The 12,550-nt window shown below is 34.0% G+C and overlaps 6 protein-coding genes across 6 annotated transcripts, besides 4 other annotated features; 4 read left to right on the top strand and 2 right to left on the bottom strand.

The window, feature by feature from the left end:
* Positions 1 to 108: 108 nt before the first annotated feature.
* TVAGG3_0173740 (DNA repair/RNA processing CPSF family) lies at positions 109 to 3,201 on the top strand (the record flags this gene model as incomplete). Its single annotated transcript, XM_001303739.1, has 1 exon — positions 109 to 3,168. The coding sequence occupies one exon, from the start codon at positions 109 to 111 to the stop codon at positions 3,166 to 3,168; it is 3,060 nt and encodes a 1,019-aa protein (XP_001303740.1).
* A 436-nt stretch (positions 3,202 to 3,637) lies between these two features.
* On the top strand, positions 3,638 to 4,624 carry TVAGG3_0173730 (family protein-related family; the record flags this gene model as incomplete). The annotated part of the gene is made up of 1 exon (XM_001303740.1): positions 3,638 to 4,624. One exon carries the CDS (start codon positions 3,638 to 3,640, stop codon positions 4,622 to 4,624), a length of 987 nt encoding a protein of 328 aa, XP_001303741.1.
* An 8-nt stretch (positions 4,625 to 4,632) lies between these two features.
* Positions 4,633 to 5,552: a mobile genetic element.
* Positions 5,553 to 5,889: 337 nt separating this feature from the next.
* TVAGG3_0173710 (EF-hand family) lies at positions 5,890 to 6,348 on the bottom strand (the record flags this gene model as incomplete). Its single annotated transcript, XM_001303741.2, has 1 exon — positions 5,890 to 6,348. One exon carries the CDS (start codon positions 6,346 to 6,348, stop codon positions 5,890 to 5,892), a length of 459 nt encoding a protein of 152 aa, XP_001303742.1.
* A 671-nt stretch (positions 6,349 to 7,019) lies between these two features.
* On the top strand, positions 7,020 to 8,033 carry TVAGG3_0173700 (lipoate-protein ligase protein; the record flags this gene model as incomplete). Its single annotated transcript, XM_001303742.1, has 1 exon — positions 7,020 to 8,033. One exon carries the CDS (start codon positions 7,020 to 7,022, stop codon positions 8,031 to 8,033), a length of 1,014 nt encoding a protein of 337 aa, XP_001303743.1.
* A 153-nt stretch (positions 8,034 to 8,186) lies between these two features.
* On the bottom strand, positions 8,187 to 8,852 carry TVAGG3_0173690 (uncharacterized protein; the record flags this gene model as incomplete). The annotated part of the gene is made up of 1 exon (XM_001303743.1): positions 8,187 to 8,852. One exon carries the CDS (start codon positions 8,850 to 8,852, stop codon positions 8,187 to 8,189), a length of 666 nt encoding a protein of 221 aa, XP_001303744.1.
* A 747-nt stretch (positions 8,853 to 9,599) lies between these two features.
* Positions 9,600 to 11,191, top strand: TVAGG3_0173680 (positive regulation of protein localization to cilium; the record flags this gene model as incomplete). Its single annotated transcript, XM_001303745.1, has 1 exon — positions 9,605 to 11,143. The coding sequence occupies one exon, from the start codon at positions 9,605 to 9,607 to the stop codon at positions 11,141 to 11,143; it is 1,539 nt and encodes a 512-aa protein (XP_001303746.1).
* Positions 11,192 to 11,222: 31 nt separating this feature from the next.
* Positions 11,223 to 11,254: a terminal%2Cinverted (terminal inverted repeat of tvBac_53III transposon ID:TVAGG3_0173670).
* Positions 11,223 to 11,442: a mobile genetic element.
* Positions 11,410 to 11,442: a terminal%2Cinverted (terminal inverted repeat of tvBac_53III transposon ID:TVAGG3_0173670).
* Positions 11,443 to 12,550: the final 1,108 nt, after the last annotated feature.

The raw sequence follows: 12,550 nt of genomic DNA, 5'->3' as shown, positions 1-12,550 counted from the left end.
TTATTTTGAAAGGATTATATGAGTGAAAATGTTCCTATCCATATGCAAAATGCTTTTATATTAAAATTTTAGATGATTTATAAATTTTTGCACTATCATTTGTGGGGAATGAGCAATGATTCGCTCATTTTCGTTCACAAAGCACTGCAAGATGACCAACAAGTGACTCGATTAGTTGCTATTCGTAACTCTGACGGTGACTGTTTGCTTCTTGTCATGGCCCAAGGCAATACAATGAATTTAATTGATCCAAAATCTTTTGAAATCACAGAAAAATATCCATTCATGTCTCCAATTGTTGGTTTAGAAGCATTAGAGACTGAATCTCCTTCTGTTTTTGTTCTTTTACGAAATTTACATTGGTACATTTTCCAACTTCCAGAACTAATCGCAGCAGGATCATTCCACACACCAAATCTTGTTAAAGATCGAAGATTCTTACTTCCTGTTGAAAATTACGCCGAAAATGGCTCAACTTGCCAAAATCCAATCTCAACTGCAGCAATTCGCTTTATTGAAAACAAAATTCCAATCGCAATTCATCCGCAATACATAGCTGTTCATATTGTTCATAACTGCATACACATTATTCCGATAAAACAACCTAATAATATAATAATTCTCAAAATAAACTATCCAAATATCGTAGATATAGCATTTATCGGTCCAGTTAACTACAGTACTCGACTTGCGATACTTTGCGACCCAGAATTCAGCAGAAAAGATTATGGTGATGAAAAAGTCGCCAAACAGCGCGTTTTTGTTGTTTATAGTCTACAGCGTGGCACTACAGAGTTCAAGCAAGAGTTTTCTCTTGATGTCAAGCCAGATTCCCATACAATTCTTCCATTATCTCCTGCTCGCGAGTCCTCGGCCATTGTATTCACTCTTGATGGTGTTATCCGTATCACAGCACCAGAAGGACTCAACCAGGATGTCGAGCACATCACATTATTCCTTGAAGGCCTTGTTTTGCTCTGCGAACACTATTCTGAAGATATCTACTTCCTCGGTGATTCAAATGGCGGTTTGGTCGTGGCCCTACTTCCTACAGAAGGCCGACCATCATCACTCAAGCTCAAATACACAGGACCTTTATCATCAATCGTGACAATTGATAAATCCCATTTTTCAGTGTCAAACACTTTCGGAGACACAACTTTCTTCTACGCAGAGTTCGGAGACAACGTAAGGAAGATTGAGCCGATAAAGACGATAGAAGCTACAGGCACTGTCAGATCTTTGACAACTTTACAAAGTGGTGATGTGAGAATGCTGGCAGGAAGAGGAATTGCCGCAAAGATGATGACATTCCACATGTCTATGGAATGCGAGAAAATTTGCTCCTTCAATTTGGATGGTTGTTTGTCAGTTTTTCTATCGTCATTGGTATCTGACAAAGACCAATTTTTGTTGGTAATGTCATTCCTCGATAGAACAATGATCTGTCAAACTGACGGTTTATCGTTCAAACCGATAACCGTTGACGGTTTTATTGAAAATGAACCAACGATATTATTCACTGATATAGACAATTCCAAGTTGATCCAAGTAACTTCAAAACATGTGTCACTTTTTACTAAAGAAAAAGTGACAATACAATTAGAGTTTGAAGGCATTTCATGTGCAAGCTGTGTAGAGAATAATCTACTTGTTTGTGATACATCAAACACAGTTGTTCAATTTGAAATAACGGACAGGATCAATGAAATCAAGAAATTTACAATTAATGATCCAATTTTATTCTGTTCTATTTCAGAGAATGGAAACATTGCTTTAATTACAACGAGATGCGAAGTTTTACTTTACATGGCAAATTCTGATTCACCACTTCACTTCAGTCCATTAGAAATTGATAGAGAAAGTCCTTCTTCTCTCATTGTTTTGGACAAAGAAAACAAAACAGAATTATATATAGGAACTTATGATGGTAATTTAATAAAAGTGACAAAAGATTCAAAGACATCAGAAAAAGTCGGTGATACTTTTGTTAAATTAACACTTTATAAGAATACTATATATGGATCAACAACAACACCTTTTTTACTAACAAAAGATGAAATTTTGACATCAATCGGATGCGATGAATGCACTGAAATTTCTGTTTGTAAAGATATAATCGTAACTTTACATAACAACAAATTACAGACATTTAGATGCAACGGTGGAAGAAGAGGTTACTCAAAATTGGACTTCACTTCACCTGATGCTGTTGATGCGAAATTTTTCTCACCATCAAAATGCGTTGTTTTGGAAGATGTTATTGACAAAACAATTCAAACAGCAAAAGAAAATCTGACACTTTACAAAAACGGTAAAAAAGTTTTATCATTGCCGTCAGAAACAGGCAGAGTGTCACTTTTCGATATGATAGAATTGAATGGAAAATCATTAATTATATTAGGACTTGACAATTGTTCCATTCGTTTATTTGATGAATCCATGAGTGAATGTTGTATTCCACAGAAAACAAGTGGAATTCCAACCGCCGCAATTGTTTGTAATTCGATGTTAGTTGTTGCTGAAGGAAAACAGTTGTCTTTGTACAACCCACAGTTCCTTCATACTACAATAGAACTCGACAGAGTCTGTTTGATTCCTGCTCACGTGTTGGCAACGTCTATGGATGTTTGCAACGATTATTTGATCGTTGGTGATGCGATCAAATCAATTTCAGTTTACAAAATAACAAACGATAGCATTACTTTGGTCGGAGGAGACCCTCAATGCAAAGGAATATGCAGAGTTTGTTGTTTCAGGAATTTCATATTTGCTTCCACTTATAATTCGTGTCTTTACTTGTTCGAAATGAACGAAAAAGGTGAAGTAAACGAAATCTCTGGAATTATGACAGATTCAATGGTTTCGGTTATTAAAAGTGACAGCAAAGGATTGATATATGGTACTGAATGCGGTGGTGTCTACAGAGTTGATTTCTGCGAATCGAATGTTCTTCTGAAACTCAGAGATATCTTTGAGAATGAAAAGATTAATTTCTGCGCAAGAAGAAACATAGAAAATAGAGTCAGATTCGACGTGGAAGATCCATTTGTAGATTTGGACAATATTGCAATCCTTGGAAGATTGCAACAACAGAAGTTTGAGAACTTGCTTGAAAGCGCTGGTTGCTCAAAAGAAGAATATAATAATTTAATATCTAATTTGTAATTTTTATTAAATAAAATATTTTCTTTTTATGAATTATTTTTCGTGTCTTTTTTTGGTCATGTATTTTAGAACACCAAAGTAAAATTAAATCGTTGTGTTTCTTTTGGATTTGATATTGACAAAAATTATAATTCTGAAGTTTACAAGATTTCAGATTCATCTACCTATGTTTTGACATGATTGATAAGCATGTGTTTTTATGTCTGTTTTATGACGCTACGATGCCAAATTGAAATTGAATGAATCAGACTAGTTATCAAAATCAATTATAAATCATTCAATGAATCATACATTTATATAAAATTTTCAAAATATTCTCATAAAAAAATTCTGAAGATACGATTTTACAGTGGATAAATTCGCATTCTTGGTTCTGATTACTAACTCGGAATTTCTCCTTAATTTTGTGTTTTGACATTTTGCCAATTCAGACAAAATCTGATTCGAATTCAAATAATAAATATAAAAAATGCTTTCTATCTTGTTTACTGAATGTCTGAGAAGCTCAAGGCATCGAAGAACCCACTATGCTGTGAGCCCAGTTTCCAACGGAGCCTCAGCAACCGTTATTCCATCAGTTGGTGTAAATGTTAGAAACGGACCGAGTACATCAAATGCTAGAATTGGTGGTCTTGGTTGCGGAGCATCTGTCCCAGTTATTGGAAGAGAAGGTTCCTGGTGGAAGGTCAATTTCAATGGCCAAACCGGCTATGTTTATGCTGAAAACGTTAGAGTTCCAGGTGTCGTTACATCAGATAATGGAATCAATGTTCGCTCTGGTCCAGGAACTAACTATGCTCGTGTCGGAGGAGTTTATTATCGCCAAACACTCCAAATCACAAATTGCCAAAATAATTTCTACTTCATCGGAAATGGTTGGGTCTACGCCGACTATGTAGCTGTTGATTATAACCAAGGCGGTGGTGGCGGCGGCGGTGGCGGTGGAAGCGGCAGAGTCAATGATGGTCAAATGCGCGCCATGGGCTGGTCAAACTATAACTTAGGCGATCTTAATAGATGCTTGTCCATCTTCAGCATTACAACATCCGAGAGAATTAGACACTTCATTGCACAGTGCAGTGTTGAGTCAGGTTATGGAAAATGGACAAGAGAACTTTCTGATGGATCTCAATATGAATATAGAAGAGACCTTGGTAACACCCAGCCAGGAGATGGCCCAAGATTCAAGGGAGCAGGTTACCTCCAATTAACAGGAAGAGCTAATTATCAGCAATTTGCAAACTATATCAATGATCAAAATGTCATGAGTGGAGTTAACTATGTAGCTACTAACTATCCATGGACCAGTGCTGGTCATTATTGGATGAAGAGAGGCATTAACAATTTGTGTGATAGAGGAGCTGGCGTCGAAGCAATTACAAGAGTAGTTAATGGAGGTACACGTGCCTTAAATGAGAGAATTGCTGCATACAACAAAGCAAGAGGCATCTTTTAATTTTTTTTAAAGGTGACCAAACTATTTTTTGAAAGTCCGCCATAACTTTAATGGTACTATTTCAGCGTGTACAATGAATACAAAAATTCTAAGAGTGCCACATAAAATAGTACTTTAGACTTGAGTTAATGCTACCAAGCAAATGTTAAAAAGATGACTTTAGTGTTTTGATAATCAAAGATTAAAATCATTATTGTCTAAATCAATAATCATAACGACAGAAGTTAATGTTTTTTCATAAGTGCTTTAAATCCACTTTTAAAAGTATACCTCAAAAATCAAAATATCAAAAAATTGGCCGATAGGTTTGGCTTTAATTTTTGTCTGCTTTTATGATTTGATATGGATGTTATAATTTTAAAAGTTGAGCCAAATTCACCAATAGATTTTTGAGATTTGCAAATACTCAATAATTTTCAGCGTGTTATCTTTTATTAAAAGAACTATTTGGTTTCAGTATCATATAAATTGATATTTACTTTCTATTTGAACCTTCATTTAGCTAATGATTTAATAATACAGATTTCATCTAGTCCTTATAAGAGAATTTTGAATTTGTTATAATAAAAAAACAAACAGATATAGCTTACACTTCTATAATAAAGATACCTTTTATAGAAATCAGTATGAAATGTGTTTTGGCTTATTGGAAGCATATCAGACATAATCGCCATAATCAAAAAATCTATATACCCAATAAGTAATAAATTTGTCGATATAGATTTTCCATAAAATTAGTTTTTAGTCTGATCTTAAAATAAATTTAATTTTTTATAAAAAAAATCACATTTAAAAGTACCTTTTTAGTAGCTCGAAATCCTGTTGGTGGATTTGGGGCGTACTTCAAAATTAGCTTTTCTTCTACATATGCAAGCTATATTTTAAATATGGGGCAAATCGGATCGGCGAAAGGAGTTTAGTTACCTTTTTTTTTTTGTAAAAATTTCATTTTTACAATTATTTCCCTACTTTTAATCGAATCAATAGAATTCACTCCCAACCCCAAAAAACTATGGGCTAAACTGAAATCCTAAAAATAATGATTTGAATTTTATTGAATAAACATATCGTCTGTAGACAAATTGATTTAGCATCGCTACTTTGATGTTTCCAATTCCCGAAATTGATCTTTGAATTTGATATATTTCGAAAATTTATAATTCATTGTTGAATTTCCAAAATGATTTAAAAAATTAATATAAATTAGGTTATAAAAAGAAGGGAAGCTTAGTAAGTAGTAACGGTAAAAATTATACTAAAAATATTTAGTTAGTCTTGCAGATTTCATCAACAAGCTTTGTGAATTCATCCCTATCTAACTTTCCATTATGGTCATCATCAAAAGATTTCAAAATTCCATTTAATTGGTTTGCATCCATTCTATCACCAAGAGAATTGAAAATTCTTCTGAGTTCTTCGACAGCGATAAATCCTGTAGTCTTTCTATCGAGTGTATCGAAAATTGCGTTGATGCAGTTCATATGAAGATATTTTGGATTCCATTCTTCAGCCTTTCTGAAGGCAAATAGCATTTCTGTTTGAGAAATTTTCTCATCTCTGCCACCGATCACACCTACAAAGAGGCGAGAGAAGAAATAAGAATATTTCTCATCAAAACCAATTTCTTTGAAGAATTTTTCAACTTCATCGTAGTCAAGATGGCCACTGTTGTCATCGTCGATGATCTTGAATAATATCTTGATGTTTTCGTCGTACTTTCCCATTAGATATGCACCGGAAGTGAAATGACTTTTCGGTTTGGGACAAATTGAATACTTTTTGATACAAAGATTTTTCTCTGTGCAAAAATTTGCCAAAAAATTTAGCATTAACAATCGGTGTAAGCTTAAATAATTTAGTTGATGAAAAGAAATTAAGAAATTCGCTTTTTCAAAATATTGACATTAAAATTATTACAGAGTTGTCCGTTTTGGATCAGATACACATAAATATGACTCACAATGTGTATATTCAAACGATTATAGATTGTTGTCGGCTTTAAATATGAAAATATAAAGTCAAATTAGCAAAAACTAGAAATGATATAAGTGTGAATATCTTAAATTCATTTAGGTATTATAGTTCTAAGTATTCAATACTTGTTTTGATCTATATATAAAAAAATCAAATAAAGATTAGGAAAATTACAAAATCATTCTCTGATTTCATCAATCAGTAAATAACAGTAGTGTAGAATGTAAGCAAGTCTCAAATATATTCCTAGGTAATAAAAAAAAATTGGACAAAAACAATCGAAAAACATGATATAAGGCTGTACGCTACAGCCTGTCAATGGAAGGGTAATGGTTGATTGTTTGTATTGCTATTTGTCATATGGTGCCCCAATGAATTTGATGAAACACAAAAAATTTTGACAAAGTTTTATAAAAATTTTATGCTCACTACACTTGGAAAATGGACTAGGTCTCACAAAATCATCATAACATCATCAACAAATCCTCATCTAAACCTAGCAAAAGAATTAAGTCTCCTCTACATGCCGAAATCCGATGAAAATATCTTATATCTTTGGAGAAATGCTCCAACAGTTGTAATTGGTAAGCATCAGAATCCATATAAAGAATGTAATCTCGAGTTTATGAAGAAAGAACATATTACTCTCGCCAGAAGACCAACAGGTGGTGGAGCAGTATATCAAGATTTAGGAAATACATGTTGGACATTCTTATCACCCAAATTTACTCCTCAGCACAATACAGGAGTTATTGTATCAGCACTTAAGCAACTTGGAATTGATTCTTACGGAACAGGAAGAAATGACGTTGAAGTTGATGGTAAAAAGATATCAGGAGCTGCTTTTAGAAAAGCTGAACATCGCTCTATACATCACGGAACAATGCTCTTTAATGTGAACATGGCAAACCTCTCCAAAGTTTTAACTGTCGACCAATCAAAGTTACAGGCGAAAGGTGTTGATTCTGTAAGATCCCGCGTAATGAATTTGGTTGAGATTAAGCCAGACATAAACCATGAAATGTTTTGCGATGCAATGATCAAAGAATACCAGAAAATCTTGGGAAATTGCGAAATTATTCATTCATCAGCTGAAGATTTTCTCCAAAATGAAGATGTAAAAAAGAGATATGAACTATTGTCAAGTCATAAATGGCTTTTTGGCCAGTGTTCATCAGCAAAAGTTTCATTTTCAAAAAGATTCGATTTTGGTTTGTTTGATGTAACAGTAATTATCAATAATGGTGAAATACAAGATATAAAGGTCAATAGTGACTGCTTGGTTAATGAAATCACAGAAGATTTTCAAATGAAATTATTAAAATGCATCAAGTCAAAATCAGTTGAGCCACTTTCGGAATATGGCCAATTAAACAAAGAAATGGTAGAAACTTTGTTCAAATGGGCACAAAAAGAATTAGGAAAATATTTTTAATTTCAGACCTTAAAATATTATAGAGTTAACTATCCTTAAGTCATACAACAGCTCTGAAGCGCTGTTGTTTTGATTAAAATAATAAAGTGTATATTTTATAAAATTATAACAATATTTATTCAAATTAGTGACAAACAAATGTAAAAATATGAATTAGACAGAAATGATGATACCATCCTTGTTCTGGACAACATCAACAAATCTATTTCGTTGAGTTCCGACTAAAAATCCTAAAGCAAAGTTCCAAACAAGAGGAATCAAGATGAATAGATAGGATTTTTGTAATAGATTCTTTCTGTATGAGAACATTGACTTGACTTCGATATATGCGCAAATGAATGAGAGAAAAGCACACATAATAATATTGGCAGCGACGTAAATGAATCCCTCGTGAACTTCGGCGATTGGCATGGCTCTTGAAGGAGGTCCAACGATTAATGATAAAATTTTTGACCAAAGAAAACAAAGTGAGGAGTATACTGCTGTAAAATTGGTCATGAATACTGCATATTTATTGACCCAATGAGCTTGAAGAATCCATGTTGGTGTAATTAATGAATCTGAAATTCCTGAAAGAATTAAAATTAATGCAATGTATCCGCACATTGCCTGTAGCTTGAAGTCATTAACAGAGATCCAAATAATGAAGAAATAGAATAAAGACATTACTAAAAATCCGATTGATATATCAAAAGTTACTTTGTCGTTGAGGAGAAGCAAGTATATTATTGAAAATGCGACTGATGATGTAAGAATTCCGAGAATAGAAAATATCAATGGGAATTTAAGGTGTTTATGAAAGATTTCCTTTAAGTTCATTCTAACAATATTGAATTGAAAATAATCGTAGTAGTGTTCTTTCACTATCAGATTGAGTTATTTTCATATAGAATACTAAAGTAGTCATCCTTATTAAGATTTTGCTCTTATTATTTTTGATTTACAATCGAAATTTAAAATAAAATTAAAGTTTATTATGAGTTTTTAAACGACTATTTATTCCAAATAAACAGCCATTTCATTTCCATGCTTATCGAGACCGCATGACTTATAAAATCCGATGTTATGGTCTGCGCAATCCAAAATAACTTTGTAGCAGTCATGCTTCTTAGCGTCATCTAACAAATGAGTAATTAACTTCTTTCCTAAGCCTGTTCCGCGCATCTGTTTATCGACAGCGACATCTTCAATATGGCCGGTATTCTTGCATTCGTGAATGAACTTTGGTTCAATCAATAATGCTGCTGTGCAAACAATTTTGCCATCCTTCTCTCCAACAAATGTATGATGAAGTGGATTTTGTGACTGAAGATTAAATCTTTTAGTGAATAACTCCTTAGTAACATTGCCAACCTTAGTAAGCTGAGAAAGGACACCTAAAAATCCTTTATCGAAGTCTCCAACCTCAAGTCTTCTAAAACTTACACTCATGGAATTGCCACTTTTGCTCAGGAATTGAGTCTTTATCAGGTAATTCTGAATCCATTCTTGATGCACATGCTTTATTTAAACAAATATAAATTTTTAATGATTTTTTGCAGTTTTCATAGTAACGTATTTTTTTAGAAAAGATGACTGAACCCGGCAAAGAACAAACTGAGCCAAAGCCAGCAGCGGCGGAAACTCAGCCATCAGCTAAGTCCAACAATAAAAAGGGAAAACCACCTAAAATGTCTAAAGATCAAATAGCAGCCCAAAAAGCAAAGACACGTGCAGCGATGGAAGAACTCAAAACAAGTATGGCGGAAGCACAAAAGCAAACACTGTTAAAGGAAGCCGAAAAAAATCAAATAATTGAAGATGATAAAAAAGCAAAAGCCGATACAGAGCATCATTCTCTCTTGCATGATGAACTTATTCGCCAATACAGAATCGCACAACAGGAAGTTGCTGATTTGGAGACAGTTAAGGCAAATGCTGAGAGAGATATAGAAGAAACGAAAGAAGCATGTGCCGCACAACTTCGTGTTTACCAGAAGAAGGTCAAGCACCTTATGGCAGCCAATCAAAACGAATTTTCTGAAGCATACTACCAAGGCGAGCAGCAATTATATCAAGCTCGTCAAGAACAGCTTATGGCGCAAACAGATCCAGAAAGAACTGTTGACCTTATCAGGTTCGACAAGAATCACATCTATTTACAGAACGAAGGAATCTTAACGAAATTACGTACAGAGCAAGATCGCGTTTTTACACAACTCAGAGAAGCCTTTGAGCGCAAAGTTGAAGCCAGCCGTGCAAGAAATGAGTATCGCACAGCTGCAATGCGTGCTCAGCTTGAAGAACAAAGAATTCGCGAAACAGAAGAACTGGAGCGCCACAAAAACGAACAGATCAAGCAATTACAAGAGAAGCATGCCTTGGCATTCGATCACATCAAGCGTTTCTTCTCAGGTGTTACACATAACAATCTTGAAGTCATCAAAAACTCCAAAGCCAAGATTGCCCAGTCCAAGACACTTATTAACAGTGTTAGGAAGGATGTTGACGAGAGATTTGCTCGCCGGCGTGAGTTAGAAGAACCTCTCAAAGCCATCAAAGAAGAAAACGAGAAATTACATAAGGAAATCGATGATTACAAGCGTGCCAAGTCCAAACTTGCCCAAAACAAGTCAAAGATCAAAGTTCTCGAAGAAGAGAAGCGAAATCTCCAACTCGCCCAAGAAGTTCTTGAACAGAGATTCGAACAACTCGAGCAGGAAAGAGACGCTCTCTACGACCAGTTTGAAACAAGTATCCACGATGTCAGACAGCGTACAGAGTTCAGAGCTTTCATCCTCGAACAGAAAGTCCAGAAAATGCACGAAGTCCTCGAACAGAAGGAAATGCAGTTGCAACAAGTCATGCAGAGAAAAGGTCTCGATGCTACCGCTATCTCTGCAAAGATAGAGGATGTCATGGCTGTAAAGAACGCTAGAATCAATCAGCTCGAAGTTGAAATTAGAAAGGTACAAGAAGCTTACAACAACATCTACAAATCTTACCAGGCAAAGATGCTAGAGTACGGAATTCCTCAAGAAGAACTCGGTTTCCAGCCAATGCCGCAAGGAGTCGCTTACTGTGTTGATGAGGACCCTGAAAATGACGGTGAAGAGGATATGCAGGAGTAGATAACTATAGTTTAAATTTTCTTTGATGTATAAATATTAATTTTTTTTTCACAACAAATTTCAAATTTTTAAAATATATTAAGTGTGCACTTACCACTTTCTGACACGCTCAGATAATATCAACATATTTTTATTTTAATGGCAAAAGAATATAATAGCCATTTTAGCAACTAAGCAGTGATTTATAATAACTTTTTCTCGGTCAAAAATAATAACCTTTGACCTTAGAGAATTGGGATATAAAGCTTGTGTGTCAACAAAATTGAGAGAATGTCAGAAAGTGGTAAGTTCTCCCTTAAGGATGCACAACTACTTTCTGCAATGCTCTTACAAAGTCAATATATCTTTATTTTAATAGCAAAAAAAATATTTTTCAATTTCAATTTCAAGCTTGTGTGTCAAAAAAATTGAAAGAATATCAAAAATAGTAAATGTATACTTATATAAATTGCTAAAACTTTGAAAGCAATTCGGTATGATGTGTATCCTATTGCTTATACCCTGGAGTTTTGAATCGATAATGCTCAAATGTTGATTTTTTAAAAAAAGTTTGAAACCAAAAATGAAGGGAATCTAGGAGTTTTGTTTGGTATCGAGAAGAACTGTTAAAGACTGTGTAAAAAAAAAAAAAAAAAAAAAAAAAAAAAAAAAAAAAAAAAAAAAAAAAAAAAAAAAAAAGGGAGTGGGGCTTCCAGGCACTTCGTGCCCTCTAGCCCCCCGTCACTTTTCTGTCACTTTTCAGGAAAAAACATTTTTATTATATATATAAAATGAATTTTACAAAACCACCGTTACCCTTCTTTGGAAATAAGAGTAGATGTAAAGATATTCTATTGAGAGAACTTAAGAAACTACCGAATGGTCTAACATTTGTAGACTTGTTCGGTGGAAGTTTCTATATATCTCATTTGTGCCATACAATATTTCCTGACTCAAAGATTATATGCAATGACTTCGACAACTATATGAACCGTCTCAAACATATACCAGACACAAACAAAATATTGAAAGAGTTAAAAGAAAAGATACCTATAGGTAAGATGGAACGTATACCATTAGATAAGAAAAATACTGTCAGAGAGGTTTTGAAAAAGGCAGAGTATATTGACTGGGATAGTATATCTGCTAGACTATTATATAGTGGTGCTATAAGAGTTCATGACATTGAAACACTTATGTCAAAAGTTTTATATCTTAACTATACAAATGTTTTCAAGAGAACATAGAAAAATATTTGAGGGTATAGAGTTTGTGAGATGTCATTGGACAGAGTTGTATGAAAAATATAAAGACAAGGAAAATGTTTTCTTTATAGTGGACCCGCAGTTCTATAACACATGGGATTTTTCAATACCAAGTAGACTGGACTTTGAGAGACTCTTTAGAACTTTAGACGTTTTACATAAC

This window comes from Trichomonas vaginalis, chromosome IV, assembly GCF_026262505.1.
Source record: "Trichomonas vaginalis G3 chromosome IV, whole genome shotgun sequence".
In the NCBI taxonomy this organism is placed as follows: Eukaryota; Parabasalia; order Trichomonadida; family Trichomonadidae; genus Trichomonas; species Trichomonas vaginalis.
The sequence above is the reverse complement of the archived record's forward strand: the minus strand, read 5'-3'. Positions and strand labels throughout refer to the sequence as shown.